The sequence below is a fragment of the Myodes glareolus genome, chromosome 19, assembly GCF_982192425.1.
Source record: "Myodes glareolus chromosome 19, mMyoGla1.1, whole genome shotgun sequence".
NCBI classification, from domain to species: domain Eukaryota; kingdom Metazoa; phylum Chordata; class Mammalia; order Rodentia; family Cricetidae; genus Myodes; species Myodes glareolus.
Window position 1 is genome coordinate 16,161,753 of NC_142044.1, and position 15,104 is coordinate 16,176,856.

Consider the following 15,104-nt stretch of genomic DNA (forward strand, 5'->3'; position numbering starts at 1 on the left):
CAGGGAAGCAGTAGCCATATAGTGAGTAATAGTACATAATTCTGCATTTGCAGGACCTAATATATAGGAATAATGGAAAGGGAGCGTCATAGTTGGTGTTAACTATCATCTGACACAATCTAGAGCCACCGGAGAAGGGACTCCCAACCGAGGGATTGCCCAGACCAGATTGGTCTGTGGGCATGTCTGTGGAGGATGCCTTTGATTGCTCTAGTTGGGCCCTGCCTAACGTGGGTGACACCATTCCCTAGGCTGGTGGTCATGTGTTGTCTAAGAAAGCCAGCTAAACACAAGTCATCAAGTAGCATTCCTCCACTGTTCCTAGTTCAAGTTCTTGTTTGAGTTCTGGACTTGATTTCCTTCAGTGAGAGCCTGTGGCCTGGAAGTTATGCCAAATGAACCCATTCCTCCTCTAAATTGGGTGCTTGTCACAGCAATAGACTGAGGTAGGATCGAGAGTACAGACTAGCATAATGAACATTTGCCCAACCAGTGGCTCACAGCGTATTTCTAGACACTTGTGGGTTTTAAAATCTCTCGACAAGGCTGAATGAAAGAACATGGGGAGGTATTAAGGAAGGCTCGCATGAGCCAAAGGACTTTGTTTCTTAAACAAGCACATTGAGATGGCTCTTATCTTCAAATATTAATGCAAATGTCTCCATTTTGATGTTTCTTTTCCTTGCAGTTGCTCTTAAAAAGCTGTTGGAGTGTAGATAAACCCTTGAGTTCGCCTCTGTGTTTACAATATGTCCGGTTGGCAAATGAAAGCCATTTGCGTAAAGCACACTCTGAAGCCTTCCCTTTTTACTCGCTTATTCCTCTAAACGTGCCGGTGCTGGCAAGTTGTAAATGTTTTAGGGTGAAATTAAGAGTTTCTAAACACATTTTACTCATTGTATCTCATTATTTCATTCCCTAATAAGCTTCTATCATTTTAGCACCTGCGTAAATTAAAATCCCCAAGGAGAACAAGGGAGGGCAGGCAGCAATTAATATGTTCTAAAAATTTGCTGGAAATTACTCAGTAATAGGGAGCATAATGAATTCTGATGCTCGTGCTTTATGGATGGAACGCTAAAGTGTCTCATCTCAGTTCTCAAATCCATTCATACTTCTGCTTCATGAATCACGGAACAAAGCAGTATGAAGCCATTTTCACAGGCAGGAGGATCAAAGAATCTATGGTCCTCTGGTGGGGAGTGGGGGATGTGAAGGTGATACTCACACTGCTTCCCATGAATTTGACTCCCAGAGATCCTTGGGGCCCTGCTGTCTGTCCTCTGCATCTGGTTGGTGACTGGCGTCCTGGTATACCTTGCCTGTGAGCGCCTACTGTATCCTGACTACCAGATCCAAGCAAGCATCATGATCATCGTTTCAGGCTGTGCCGTGGCGGCCAACATTGTGTAAGTCACTCCATGCCGAGAGTCTACTGGGCTTATCTTCAGTCCTACTGTGAGACATATTATTAAAAATAAAAAAATTCTCCTGGGTCTGTGAAGATGCTAAAGTTCTGACATGGTATTCGGATGTCATTAAGACTTAAAATAGTATTGGTCACTATGGATTAAGGCATTTTAAGCACTGACTTTCACAAGCTACCACATTTGAAAGCTTCCAACACGCCAGAGAGTGGGAAAGGATCTCGCGATACACACATCAAATTCAATTTTGCGGTCTTCCAACCCCATCGAGTATGAAAGGGTACTCGATGGTTATGAGTAACAAAGCTCAGCTATGTTAAATAGGTAGTGAGACATTAGGATTTGAACCTAGATCCATGCATTTGGAGTAGAGGTTCCCTCCACACTCTACTTTCTCGTGTGTGTTAATGACCCCATGGGATAAGGCTTCCAAATGGTTCAGCTTTATTAGGTAAGTAGATAATGAATCCTCAGACTGCTGAGTTGACAGAGACCTTAGGGATGATTTACTGTAGTGTGCTTTCTGTGTTGAAGGTCACTTTACTATATCTTTGTAAATGGGCCATCACCTTCATCTATTCAACCAAAACAAAAGAGGAGGTTATTCTTCCATCAAATTCTACTTTGTCCTTAAAACATACTGCGGCATGAAAAGCTGGTGGGAAAAGGAAATCCCTCCCACAATTGCCTTCAGAAAGAATTCAGTCTTTCAAACCTACTTCAGACTTCTCACCTCCAGAACTGTAAGATAATGAATTCATGTCATTTTAAACTCCTAAAGCATTGTAGTAGTTTATTAATTCAGTAAATTGAAAATAATATACAGATTGAGCATTCCTGATCCAAAATCTAAAATGTTCTGAAACCTGAAGCTTTGGAGTATGCTTCAGGCTCAAAATACAGGACCTTGGAGCATTTTGAACATTTTGAATCATCAAATCAGGAATATTTAACTGTTAATTTTTATGTAAAAATTCACACACACATTTAACTGGTAATTTTATGTAAAAATTTACATCTATACAAAACTTCAAAATTTTATACCCTTCTGGTACCAAGCATGTCACCTTCCAGTCTTCCAGCACAAATGGATGCATATTATAAGGTAGATTTGATATCAAAACTTGACAGTGGTTGAAGAAATAAAAATGGTACTTACAGCATTGTTTTTAAGAGAGAGTGTGATGGAATCGTTGCAACTTATAAGTATACTAACTTGTACAGTATGAAAATGTTTCCTCAGGTTGTTGTAAGTGTCTTACATTTAGACACCTCCATTTTTCACGTCCTAGTATGTACCCAATATAACTGAGCTGAAAGTTAAAGACAGCGATCTGCTGTCATTGCCTAGATCCCACCTACAGTGAGCTCTCTTGAAGCTATGTTTCACATGGGAAGAAAGAAGGCAGACAGATGAATGTGCATCTCTCTTCTCCAGAAGATAAACCCTCAGAACATGTGTCCTGATCACTGGGGGTAAATGCATAAGGAGAAAAATATGTCTTGAAGGCAGTAGGAAGAATGGAAGCTTTATTTCCAGAGTCCTACGTCATGTAGGTTGCGTCAATCCCATGCAAAGATGGTGGATACTGTAGCCAACTGCTACATTAACCTGGGGCCTGAAGGTAGATCTTGATCTTCGTAAAAGATACCATTCGGATTTTCCTTTTATTGCAGCTGCTTGTGAACGTTGACCTGACCATGGCTAGTGCTTCCCATCCTTAGAAAGACAGCCTACTTGGTTGCTCTGCCTTCCCCAAGCAAGTGAGCAGGTGGTTGTTTATGGAGAAAGGGACAGAGTGACTAGAATGTTTCCTCCAGGAGCAGAGTAGGTAGGTTTCAAGGGATGCTAGATACTGGATTGTTGGAATATGTAGAGATATCTGAACTGATATTTGGGGGTAAATCTTCTCCTTGGGAACCCCAAACCAGGACAGAAAGCTCCAGTAGCAACTGTAAAGAGCCTTCGATAAAAGTTGTAGACAGAGCCCCAAAGCAAACATTTTTCAGCCCAGTTGCTGTGTGTATCTAAACAAGACCCTCTTCTGGTACCAATTTTAGTGTTTATTTTAGTAGATACGAACATAAATGTGTGTGTGAGATCCCTGCTATCTCTGCCACCAATATATGCTAGGGAGATATCATGCCCAGTTTATGGTACAAACATTTAACAGTGCCTCAATATGTGTTCCCCATCATCTTAAAATAAAACGAGAAAAAAATGAATGACAATGTGGTGAGTATAAATAACAGATCTAGAAGATCTATAGACTGCCAGCCTATCAGGCCATCTGGGGCATGTGGCATGGTAACTCACAGTTGACAGTGAATTTCTATCCAGATACTGACAATCTGAAAACTGCATTATGAAATGATCAAAACTGGATAGGTATCTTGATTCTGCTTTTGGTGATGGCCTGAGATTTAGCAGATACGTTGCCCAAACATATTTCTTTCAGGTTGCTTGGAAGTGTCATGCTAAACTTTGCAATACATTGCAATATGTGTGTATATATACAAGATCTCTAGACTAGATCAGATAATTTTATTCTCTGTATGAATAGGCAGACACAGCATTCTCTTTTTTGGCCATTAGAAAATTACTCATATTTTAAATAACCTTGCAAATGAACCAAATTAAATACAATGTAAGATTCTAATTTTAGAAGGAGTATAGATAACTCCGTCAGTAATATGCTTGCATCACACGCATGAGAACCTGAGTTTGACCCCCCAGAAGCCACAGAAAAATACTTGGTATAGTGGTTTGTAATCTCAATGCTGGGGAAACAAAGACAGCAGTTTGCTGGTCAACTTGCCTAGCCAAATCAGTGAGTCTCAAGCTAATGAGACTCTCTCTCAAAAAACAGGGTAAATAGCTCCTGAACCAAGGTGGTTCTCTGGTATCCACGTGCACATGTACACAAATAGATTGATAAATTCCCTCCAAAAGCCATAGACCATATAACAAAACATCAGTATCAGACAGAAGAAACCTCCTTCTGAGTGTTGGTCAAGGGAGACATAGAGATTCCTCAAGAATTTCAACTAATGCTGTCCTCACTTGCCTCCCAGAACTTGAAGGTAAAAACTTATTGCTGAAGTACCACATGCTTTGTACAAAGGAAGAATTGATCTAGAATTGACCTGGCAGCTTCCTCCCTGTGGACTAAACCTCATGGAATTTGAAGGTTCTATGTAAGCTGCCAAGGGAGATAAACAGCCAATAATCCGGGAGAGCTATAATGCCTGAGAACCAGAATGACAAGCACAGCAAGATATACTCAGGGCTGCAATAGTGGTACATTGGCGACAACCAACAGTCCTCTAATTGGACCAAGATTTGGGTTTCATGAAAGCAATAATGCTTCCCACTTTTACTGTGGAACAGAATCGCATTATGTTGGTAAATTACTCAGAAAATGGAGGTGAATTTTTGAAATATTTCCTTTTGAGAGTTTTTTAAAGTTCTAAGATAGACTAACAATCAAATATAACTCCAACATGATGCACCTTGAAACTCTGATATTTTAGCTACCTAACAGTTTGAATAATGAATGCTACCAGTCACTCCTCCATTGTGCTGTGCAGACTTTTAAAGACCTTTTGATTGTGTGTCAAAACATTGTGATCTCTTTCAGACTAACTGCAATTTTGCACCAACGGCACCTTGGCCACAACCACAAGAATGCACAAGCTAATGCCAGTGTCAGGGCAGCCTTTGTGCATGCCCTTGGGGATGTATTTCAGAGCATCAGTGTGCTAATTAGTGCTCTCATTATCTACTTCAAGGTATGTTTAAGTAATGATAGCAATTCTATGAATGCAGTAGCATTAGCAGCCTGTGTTTGCCAGCGCAAACCACTTTACAAAGTTAAAACTAACAAATTCTGAAACCTTAATATTCCCTATAGTCCAAAGAGCTGTCTTTTTCTGTTGGGCTTTGAGTCTTTCAAGAAAATTCAGTTTGACATGGTGTTAAGACGAAACCGTGAACATCTTGCGTTTTTAGATGTAAGCAGTGGATAGGAGCTCTGGTTTGTTTACATTATACTAATGGGCTAAAATTTACAGAAAAAACTCAGAGATAGAAATCAAGGTAGAAGTAAGGGCACATTTTAGTATCTATGGGTATCATGCTGAAATAAATATGTCAACACAAGTATGTTTTTCTGTCATATTTCTTAAAGATTTATTTGTGTTTGTTTTATAAATTAGTCCAATAGTGAATGAGTATGTGCACATGAGTGCAGGTGCCTGACCCAGAGAGGTCGGAGGAGTTGGATTCTCTGGAGCCTGATATGAATGTTGGGAAGTGACCTTGGGTTCTCTGCAAGAACAATCCTCACTCCTAACCACTGAGCTATCTCTTTAGCCCTCTGAGAAAATCACATTTCTTGGGAGGGTGTCCAATTGACTGAGATTGGGACTTGTGTCCACCCACTACTTGGCTGGGAAAGGGTAGAGCACTTGATTCATGGACCTGCTTATATTGTCCTCAGTGTGGGAGGAGCTTCTTTTCCCCAAAGCAGAGATCTCAGGCAAAATGAGAATGGAGAAAGGTCTCCCGCACTAAACATGTAAGTGCTCACCGACAGAGATGTGTGTTTGGGACAGAGAGAGTGGAGCAAGAAATAGCGTTCAGCTCCACCTTTACCTATCATGCTATTATGAGTTTCCAATTTGGAGAGAACTGTGTTTTTTTTCCTCCTAAAGTGTAGCAAAACATAAGTCAAAGTGAAAGAATTCTGAACTCAGTTGGAGAAAATGCACCTTGAAAGCTTCAAGTCAGTAAATAAATAAAAACTTTTAAAGTGAAATAAAAGCTTCAAGTCAAAAGCAAAGACAGTTTAAAGTCATCAATACTAGTAGTTTGAGTTTGCCAGAGGGGATGGAGACTACCCATGAAACAAGGCCTTCTAAGCCCAGGAGGACCCGTGTACATGGCCTGCTCAGATCTGGGCCTGATATGGTCCCAGTGCTGAGAGGGGACATGGACACAAGCCCACATCCCTAACGCAGAAGTTATTTCCCGTTGATAACCACTCACAAATGAAAAGTTAGTGTTCTCCAATGGAGTCTCAGCATTCTTGAGGACGGGCCCCTGCCAACAGTAGATACCACGACGCAATGAAATCGGTGGCATTTGTGAGGTTCTTTGTCTCCTAATGCTTTGTCACGGAACTTTTAATCTTACAGGTCCTTTGCATATAAAAGATATGCATATATTTATGGGATTTCTGTGTGAATGTGTATGCCTCTGCATCTATTTATGTTTCTTAACAGACCACAAGCGTTCACTGATGCAAAAGCTAAGAATGTCATTAGATAGTATCTGAGATCTATAGTAGGATTTTCCTAGCTTTGCCGGAACCACCTAGCCATGGCCCACACAGTGTAATTGGTAAATACTTTGATTTATGACTTTCGTTGCTGTGTAATTAATAAAATCTCCTGTAACAACTTCAAAAAAATATTAACTCGAGTTAGGTTACTGCTGCATTTCCCAAAAGTGGAACATTGGCTTTTCTGTGCCCCTGAGCTTCACTGCAACACTAGCATCAGAATGGCGTGTATTTCACTCTGATATCAAGGTTATCAACCAATGGAGGGAGGGAGAGAGGGAGATAGGGAGGGAGAGGGAAAGAGAGGAGGAGAGCTAGAGATGTATAGAGAGAAATAGGGAGAGAGATAGATAAAGAGATAGAGAGAGGGCTCAAAAATCAAATCATGCCTTGGTTTGTGCTTTAATGTCCGAAATAAATGACATTCCCCTTTCCTCCCTCACCATAATTAAGGTTGAAAAGTGTTGGCGCATTTGACCATCTTTTTACACATTTCCATGACTACAGCGTTCTCATATTAATTAGAGAAAATTAAATCAGATATGTTTTTTAGAGCATACTTAAGAATATGTTTGAGTTTAATTCCTAAGTTATGGGGAGCATATTTAGAAGCCTCTATTCCTTAGTCTCTAGAAATTTAAAACTTCTTTGGTGACTGAGTCTTTAGGAACAGCATTCTTCCATTGAGTTGAATGCCAAGGGTCGGGAAGGATAATGGGAAACAGAGAAAGAAACGTTCTGAGAGGTTTACTTAGCTTATTAACCAGACTTCTTGACAGAAAGGTTGAAGTCAGCTAACCAAAGCTGCTGTGTTTTTCCAGCCAGACTACAAAATTGCAGATCCAGTGTGTACATTTATCTTTTCCATCCTGGTTTTGGTCAGTACCATCATGATCTTAAAAGACTTCTCCATCTTACTCCTGGAAGGTAGGAGGGCTTTCATCATTATTCCTAGGATTGATGCTTCTTTCCCCCTCTGGTCATAAAGGGATGACTTCATGGCATGTTCTCTGCTATTTGTGTTATAGGGCAAAATTAGAGTAATAAGGACTTTTAATATTTGATTTTGCTTGTATGAAACAAATAGAAATGGTATATATGTACACCATTTTTATTTGTATATCTGTATATATACATATACACCATTTCTGTTTGTATATTTATATAAATGCGCATGTATATATGTTAAATTATGTCTCACAATGTAAAGATATCAATATAAACACTAAATACAACATTAGAGGCAAATATTGCAAAAGTTATAAATATGTCCCCAGGCATACCATAAAATATCTAAAAAAAATACAAGAAGAGTCTTCCTCTTAGGCAACATTATAATTGAACACTTAGGTCTCACGTGTCTCAAAGTACAAGGACACTGTAATGACTTTTATTTGTTCAGTAAGTCCTTTCTCAACCCTGCTAGATCATGTCCTTAAAATTAGACTTAGAAAGACAAGCAGAGCAGTGATTGACACTCTCCTAATGGAGGGAGCTACGTGTGAGTGAAAGGAGAGACTGTTTAAACCTTGAATAAGAAAGAATAGAGCAACATGCCTAGCGGGGGTGGTGCACGCCTTTAATCCTAGCACTTGGGATGCAGAGGCGGGTGGATCTCTGTGAGTTCGAAGCCAGCCTGGCCTACAAGAGCTAGTTCCAGGACAGGCTCTAAAGCTACAAAGAAACCCCGTCTGGAAAAACAACAACAATAGCAAAAAAGAATAGAACAATACATGCTACCAAAGAAGTGGAATGGGACTTTAACATGGCTGAGAAAGAGGGACCAGTGGGCAGCAGGGAAAATGATGCTTCCAGCTTGTTCTTAGCCCAAAGTTGAATCTTTTGCTAATTAAACACATGGCCCATAACAGTGCCACCCATATATTCTTCTGCTTTTCCTGACTCCACGGGTCTTCCAGTCGATCAGAAATAGATGGCAGAAGTAACTCTCCCCATCAAGAAAGTAGCTCAGCACTCAAGCTTGTTGGGCACGTCTCCTCCCTCTAGCCTGTATTTTGGTGATTTTCTTTTCATTTGTCATAACACAGTTGAAGCACTGCTGTCTTCTGAGCTTCCCAGACTGTACCTATGTAGTTAGGTGGGACATATATGCTTCCAGGTGCAGTGGCAGATGCCGATAATCTCAGCAGTGGGCAGGTGCAGGCAGGAGAACCACTGTAAGTCCAAGGCCAGCCTGGACTTTATAATAAAATTAGGCCATCTAGGGTTACACAGCAAGAGACTCAAAAATAAATAAAAAACAAAAGTTAAGCTGATTGGCTGGTGGTCTTCTCATCTTCCCACATGTTCTTCATGATTCATTTAGAACGAAGAGAATGACAGGAAACCGTGATCGTCTGAGATGCAGAAATTGTTTCCTGACTTGGGCAGCTAAAACAGCGGGAACGTTTCAAGCCAAATGATAAGATAGCATTGCAATGTTAGTACTTCCTCTTAGCACAGTCCCTGGAGAGACTTATTGGACAGTCAACATTGCATAGCATTTTAATTTACAAAGAACAGGCTTGTTCCACGAAGCCTCCATATCATTCATGATCTAGCATTGCTCGTATTGGCCATATTTTACTCTGTATATGATCAGAGAAGCCTCATGATTTGAGAAAATTTGCAGAATTAATTGTAGTCAGAAAGCAAACCCAAGATTTATGATGTCAACCTTATGTTGTTCATCATGTATCATAGAGCGTGTGCAAAGATGAAAGCCCTGTTAGTTAAATGTTGTTTTGGAATGATTACGATTGCTAGGATGCTGCCTAGTAAATCTGTGAGTCTTTTGTCTGTGGACTGGAGATTGGTGACAAACCCTTTGACAGAGTCGGGTTTATAAACACTTGAAGTACAAAAGCAAAGAAGGGACTGATGGCAAGTTGGTGTTCCGGTGAGGATTGCAGCCGAGTTGGCCTTCATAGCAAGCGCGTTCACGTTAGTAACACGAGGGCCCTACTCTTCCTGTCTCAGGTGTTCCAAAGGGCCTGAGCTACAGCAGCGTGAAAGAGCTTGTCCTCGCAGTTGATGGCGTGGTGTCTTTGCACAATCTGCACATCTGGTCGCTGACAGTGAACCAAGTGATTATCTCTGTTCATGTTGTTACAGGTCAGTGAGCTCTGGAAGCACCCCAGGCAAGATGCTCTCAATACCCTGAGAACTCAGTCATTTTTCTTCCTTTTAGAGCTGCCCTTACTATCTATTGTCTGTCAAAACAACTGTAAAATGTGTTGCTCTAGCCAGCGCCTCTGAAAACCAACCCACTTATCAATGTTGTCATAGCAACAAGGATCCCAATGGCATCCTCTGGGCTGATTGCATAGGGGAGAGAGATGGTACAAACGGCTAAAATATCTTCCCAACTTCAAGCCCTTGGCTTCGGGAAAAAAAAATGACTTTAACTGTTTGTCTGGGTGCCTCCTCATTCTAAATAATAGGAATGAATTCGACAACAACAACAACAAAATTCAATGGAGTATCTCCTGTGTAAAAGATAGTTTTCTGACCCTGAAGACAAACGAAGGGAAATGGAAGGTCAGCTTTGAAATTCCTACAGGCTAATATGCTGAAAGACGGTCAGAGATCCTGTGGTCATGTAAGACACTTCATAGACTAGAGTCAAACCTGCTTCTTTCAAGTAGATGGGGATTATGTCCATGATAAGTTTTCAGACTGAGGGAAGGGGAGGTAGGAGATTTTTCTTCCTCTTAAGAGAAAGCTCGGGCTAGGGAGAGTATGTCAGGTTGTTTAAAAATGACTCAAAAAGGTACTTAGAGGCAGGGGACGGGATCAGCAGTGACAGTCTGTATTTTGTCACTTGTCCTCATCTTCTCCAAGGGGTGCAGATAAGACTCCAGGAAATTTACAGCAACCTCTGTACAAATATTTCACCCTAAGTGGAAGAATATAGTAAACAATCAGGTTATGATGGGGGAACTTTGCAGCCTCCTGTTATGACTTAAGACAAGAAAAAGGACGGCCACGAGGGTGGATGCTCTAGGGGAGGCCTGTGGAGAGCTCTAAATGCCTTCTTGTTCCTGCCGCTTGTCTTGATATAAATTCTGAGTAAATCCAAGGGTTACAAAAGGAAGCTTCCTGGGGGCTGGTGACCAGGGCTCTGTAAGACACAATAGCTCAGCCTGGTCGTGCTTCTTAGCAAGTCTTGTCTCTCCTTCCCTACGAAGCTCATATGAGTGCTAGACTACAGAGGTAACTGAGTAGGTAGAGTATGCATAGTAAGGGGTACTGTGTGCTTAAGTTCCCCCCACCTTGACTGTGTGGACAGAGTTCAACGTTGGAGCCAAAAGCTTCTTTAGAGGGCTCTGCCCTCACCTCACCCATCAGGCAGGACCTAACACTTGAAGCTGAAATCAGTCAGTTCCTGCCTCCTCTCTCTCTCTCTCTCTCTCTGTCTGTCTCTGTCTCTTTCTTTCTCATACACACACACACACACACACACACACACACACACTGAGAGAGAGAGAGAGAGAGGGAGAGAGAGAGAGAGAGAGAGAGAGAGAGAGAATACATTATCTGTGTTAATCTCTCCGTGTTTCTTTATCCACAGCCTCCAGCCAAGACAGCCAGTCCCTGCAGACAAGGATTGCTTGTGCCCTCCACAGTAGCTTTGATCTGCACTCCCTCACCATTCAGATAGAATCTGCAGCAGCCCAGGACCCCAGCTGCCTTTTCTGTGTAGAGCCACAGGACTAGCTGGGTCATACTGCCAGCTTCCTGTGCTTCACAGGCTGTGACAAGCTGCTGCAAAGTCTCTGTAACACACAATTAAGCACCCGATGGAACAGATATGAGCAAGTCATGACAGTGTAACGTGCTCATTCTTCCTTTTTATTTATCTCCATCTACCATGAATGAAGACTCACGAGATCCATCAGTTTCTTGGATTCTTTCATAATCAGTAGTTGTGTCCAATTATAGGAATGCATGTATAGATTACTCCTAACCGGGAGGCTGAAATAGCAGATGCTTGCAACCACAGATAATAAATGATTCGCTTCCCTGCAATAATGGGTATAGCTGAATTCAGGAATGCCTTTCCTGGAGTCCTCAGCATGAGAAACAAATATTTGAAGAGAATCTTGAGGCATTAGAACTCGACTCTTCCCCCATCCCCAGTGAGACATACATTATTTGTGAAATGGTGGAATTCCCACTTTTAATATTGCATGTAAATTACGGTGTGGTGTGTGTAAGCTATTGAATTATATTTTACATGACTACAGTGCTCTATGTTAAGCTACTGAATTATGTTTTAGTTCTTGGTGCAAAGGTTATGGGAGAAGGAAAAAATTCTGAAATGGCTAACTTTTGAATGCTTTCATAAATTGTAAATTAATAATGCATGAGGAGTCATGGAACAGGCTGTTTCTTATCCAGGTCTCATGGAAAGAAATTCAAAGGATTAAGATGAATGTCAAATATTGCACAATATTTATGGATCACTGTTGTTCAATAGCTGTACTGCATTTTCTAATGACATAATTTTTAGAATTTCATCTTAATACTTAATAATAGTATCTATTATCATGTAGATAAAATAAAAAATCAAAGAGGATAAAGTAATTTAAAAATCTTATTTATTCACTCATTCAAAGATATTATTTGATGCCAGACTTGGAATGAGGATTGGGGAATAGCTTTATTTTTTATTTCTGTAACTAAATTGCACTAGGTAATTAAAAAGGAAAGAAATTTTATGTGACTCATGGGTCTATAGACTGGGAAGCGACACAGGAGTGGTGGCTTTTCGGGGTGGTAATGGAAATTTGCAGAGTCCTTAGAAAAGGCAGGGCTTCACAGGATCTGAGGACTGAGCATCCAGGGTTACTTCTTGGCTCCTCTTCACTTCAAGCCACTGTCGCACTGAATTAGGACCCCATCTTTGTGTTCTCATTGCGTATTATTTCCCAAGGGTGCCACCTCCTGCCAAACCACAGTTAGACTAGGATTCTAGCCTCTTATGTGCCCACCAGGGGCATTAACTTTTAGTGTTAGTTTTAGTGGGGTTGTTCATACCGTGATCAGTGAATGAAGCTGATATCAAGCTTGCCCTCACGGAGCTCTTTATGTTTTCTATTGAGGTAGAAACAGACTCTGCACTGATGAAGATAGCTGAGCAATGCTAGAGGAACTAGCCAGTGATGCGAAGGAAAAGAGACTGTGAGATTGAGGCAGCTGAATGAAGAATGTCTCAGTGAAAGCGGCATCTAAGCTGAGAAGAAAAACCATGTGCTAGCTAGGTGAGATGTAGGATAGGAGGAGCCAGCTTCCAAAAGAATCAAGTCAGGGAGTGAGCACCCTGAAGAACTTGTACGTTTGAGAAGCTGAGGAGGGCCCTTGGTGCCAATGGTGCACCAAACAGACGAATTAAAGACTGTGAAATAAATGAAGCTAGAGGGAGATGTTGACTCACAATGCAAGATCTACCCCATGCTTAAGCTCACTTATGCTTTCTCTTTGAACATATTTTCATGTGCTCTCCGTTCTCTCTCCCTCAGCCTCCCCTCTCTTATTTTGACAAAATAATCTGAGCAGTTGGTCATTGTTGCAGGAGGGCGCTTGTTTGTTCCCGGCTGCTCAGTCCCGAAATAATCACACAGAAACCATATTATTTGCAATGCTGTTTGACCAATAGCTTCAGTGTATTTCTGGCTAACGCATATCTCAAATTAACTCATCTCCATTAATCTGTGTATTGCCACAAGGCTGTGGTTTATCGGGTAAAGTTCCAGCGTCCTGCCTCTGGTGGGGCTACTTGGCTTTTCTTTGACTCCGCCTTTTTTCTTCCAGCAGTCAGTATAGCTTTTCCCCGCCTACTTCTACACTGCCCTATCAACAGGCCAAGGCAGTTTCTTTATTCATTAGCCAATAAAAGCAATACATAGACAGAAGGACCTCCCATACCGGGTCATTACTGCAGAAGAGTGTACAGATTATTATTAGTTTGCATTCTTCATGAGGATAGAATGAATAAAATGTGGCCTTTAAAAACAAAACTCCAACATTGGCTCCTTGATGTATCCTATCCGTTACTGAACATGCCCTGCTATTCACAGACAGCACTGAGCCTGACTCTGAACAAAAGTCTGGCTATGGGAAAAGAAACGAGAGAACTGAAAAGATTGTGATTTGATAAAAGATGGATCTGAGTTATGCCATTAACAGCAGATCTGTGGGAGAGAGGAGCTACAATGGCATCTGTGGAAGGAGACACACTAGTGGGGCAAAGGTCATGAGAGAGGTAGAAAAGATGGCTTCCATCTCTTTCCGCTATCTTCCACATCTCTAATTTTGAACTGGTCCTCTTTCTCTGAACTTCAAACTCCCCATTGGAAAATGAAGTTTCTATTGTTATGAAGACATTTATACCTGAGCTTCATGGACTAATAAATGTAAAAAACAGGGTTCTTTCTGTGGTCAGTAGTCTAAGTCATGGTCTCTGAACCTCAACAGTGCAAGAAATATTAAATACGAGTTTTTTTTATATCAACTACTATTAAACTTGTGTTTTTGACAAGGAATTAAACTATTTTTATCTCCCCACCTTGTAAGCCTTTAATGCAAATGTTTTAACCTCCTCCCAAATCTGCTAAAATCTTTGTATATACAAAGGCCCTGTTAAGATCTTTGATTAAAATGGTAGATCCTCCACCCTTCATTTCTTCTGTGCTAAGTTTTAAAGGGGGAAAGATTGTGATATTAGATGCCAGCCAATGAGGAAAAGACACAGTGACCACCTGCTTTGGAATTAAAAATTAAATTTACTATGTGCTTGTTTCTCTGCTTTGGTGAGCAGGGCACCCTCTGGATCAAGAGTAAGGTTTGCCTTGTTGAGAGACTTTGATTGGAATAATAGTCTCTTTCTTTGTAAAGTCAAATATCTTTTTAACAGCATTGTTCTTATTTGAGGCTGAATCATTCTTTGTTGTGGGGAAATGTGCTGTCCTGTGCTTGACAGTGTATTTAGTTCCATTCCCAGGACTTAGTTGCACTTGTCAGTTGTAGATGTAGTACACACACACACACACACACACACACACACACACACACACACACACAGAGAGAGAGAGAGAGAGAGAGAGAGAGAGAGAGAGAGAGGTGGGGCAGTCAGATCATCAGGTGAAAGAGGTTGGAGGTTGTGGAGATTTGGAGCTTGAATGGCTGCCTTTGAACAAGAAGTCAAGAATCAGAAGGGAAACATGAGGGTGCCTTTCATGTTGGCCTATTTCTATCTACTTATTTTATTTTCTAGATCCTTCATTAAGGAGGCAGGACATTTAATACAATTCACCTGAAACTAGAACAT

At 41.0% G+C, this 15,104-nt stretch overlaps 1 protein-coding gene across 1 annotated transcript in view; it reads left to right on the plus strand.

The window, feature by feature from the left end:
* Nucleotides 1–14,502, plus strand: part of Slc30a8 (solute carrier family 30 member 8) — a 34,958-nt gene extending 20,456 nt beyond the window's left edge. The window contains exons 4-8 of the mRNA XM_048457288.3: nt 1,256–1,409; nt 5,069–5,219; nt 7,594–7,699; nt 9,752–9,886; nt 11,346–14,502. Coding sequence (XP_048313245.2) covers nt 1,256–1,409; nt 5,069–5,219; nt 7,594–7,699; nt 9,752–9,886; nt 11,346–11,491 — 692 coding nt within the window. The 3' untranslated portion in view covers nt 11,492–14,502. The remainder of the gene's footprint in view (nt 1–1,255; nt 1,410–5,068; nt 5,220–7,593; nt 7,700–9,751; nt 9,887–11,345) is intronic.
* The last annotated feature ends 602 nt before the right edge of the window (nt 14,503–15,104 follow it).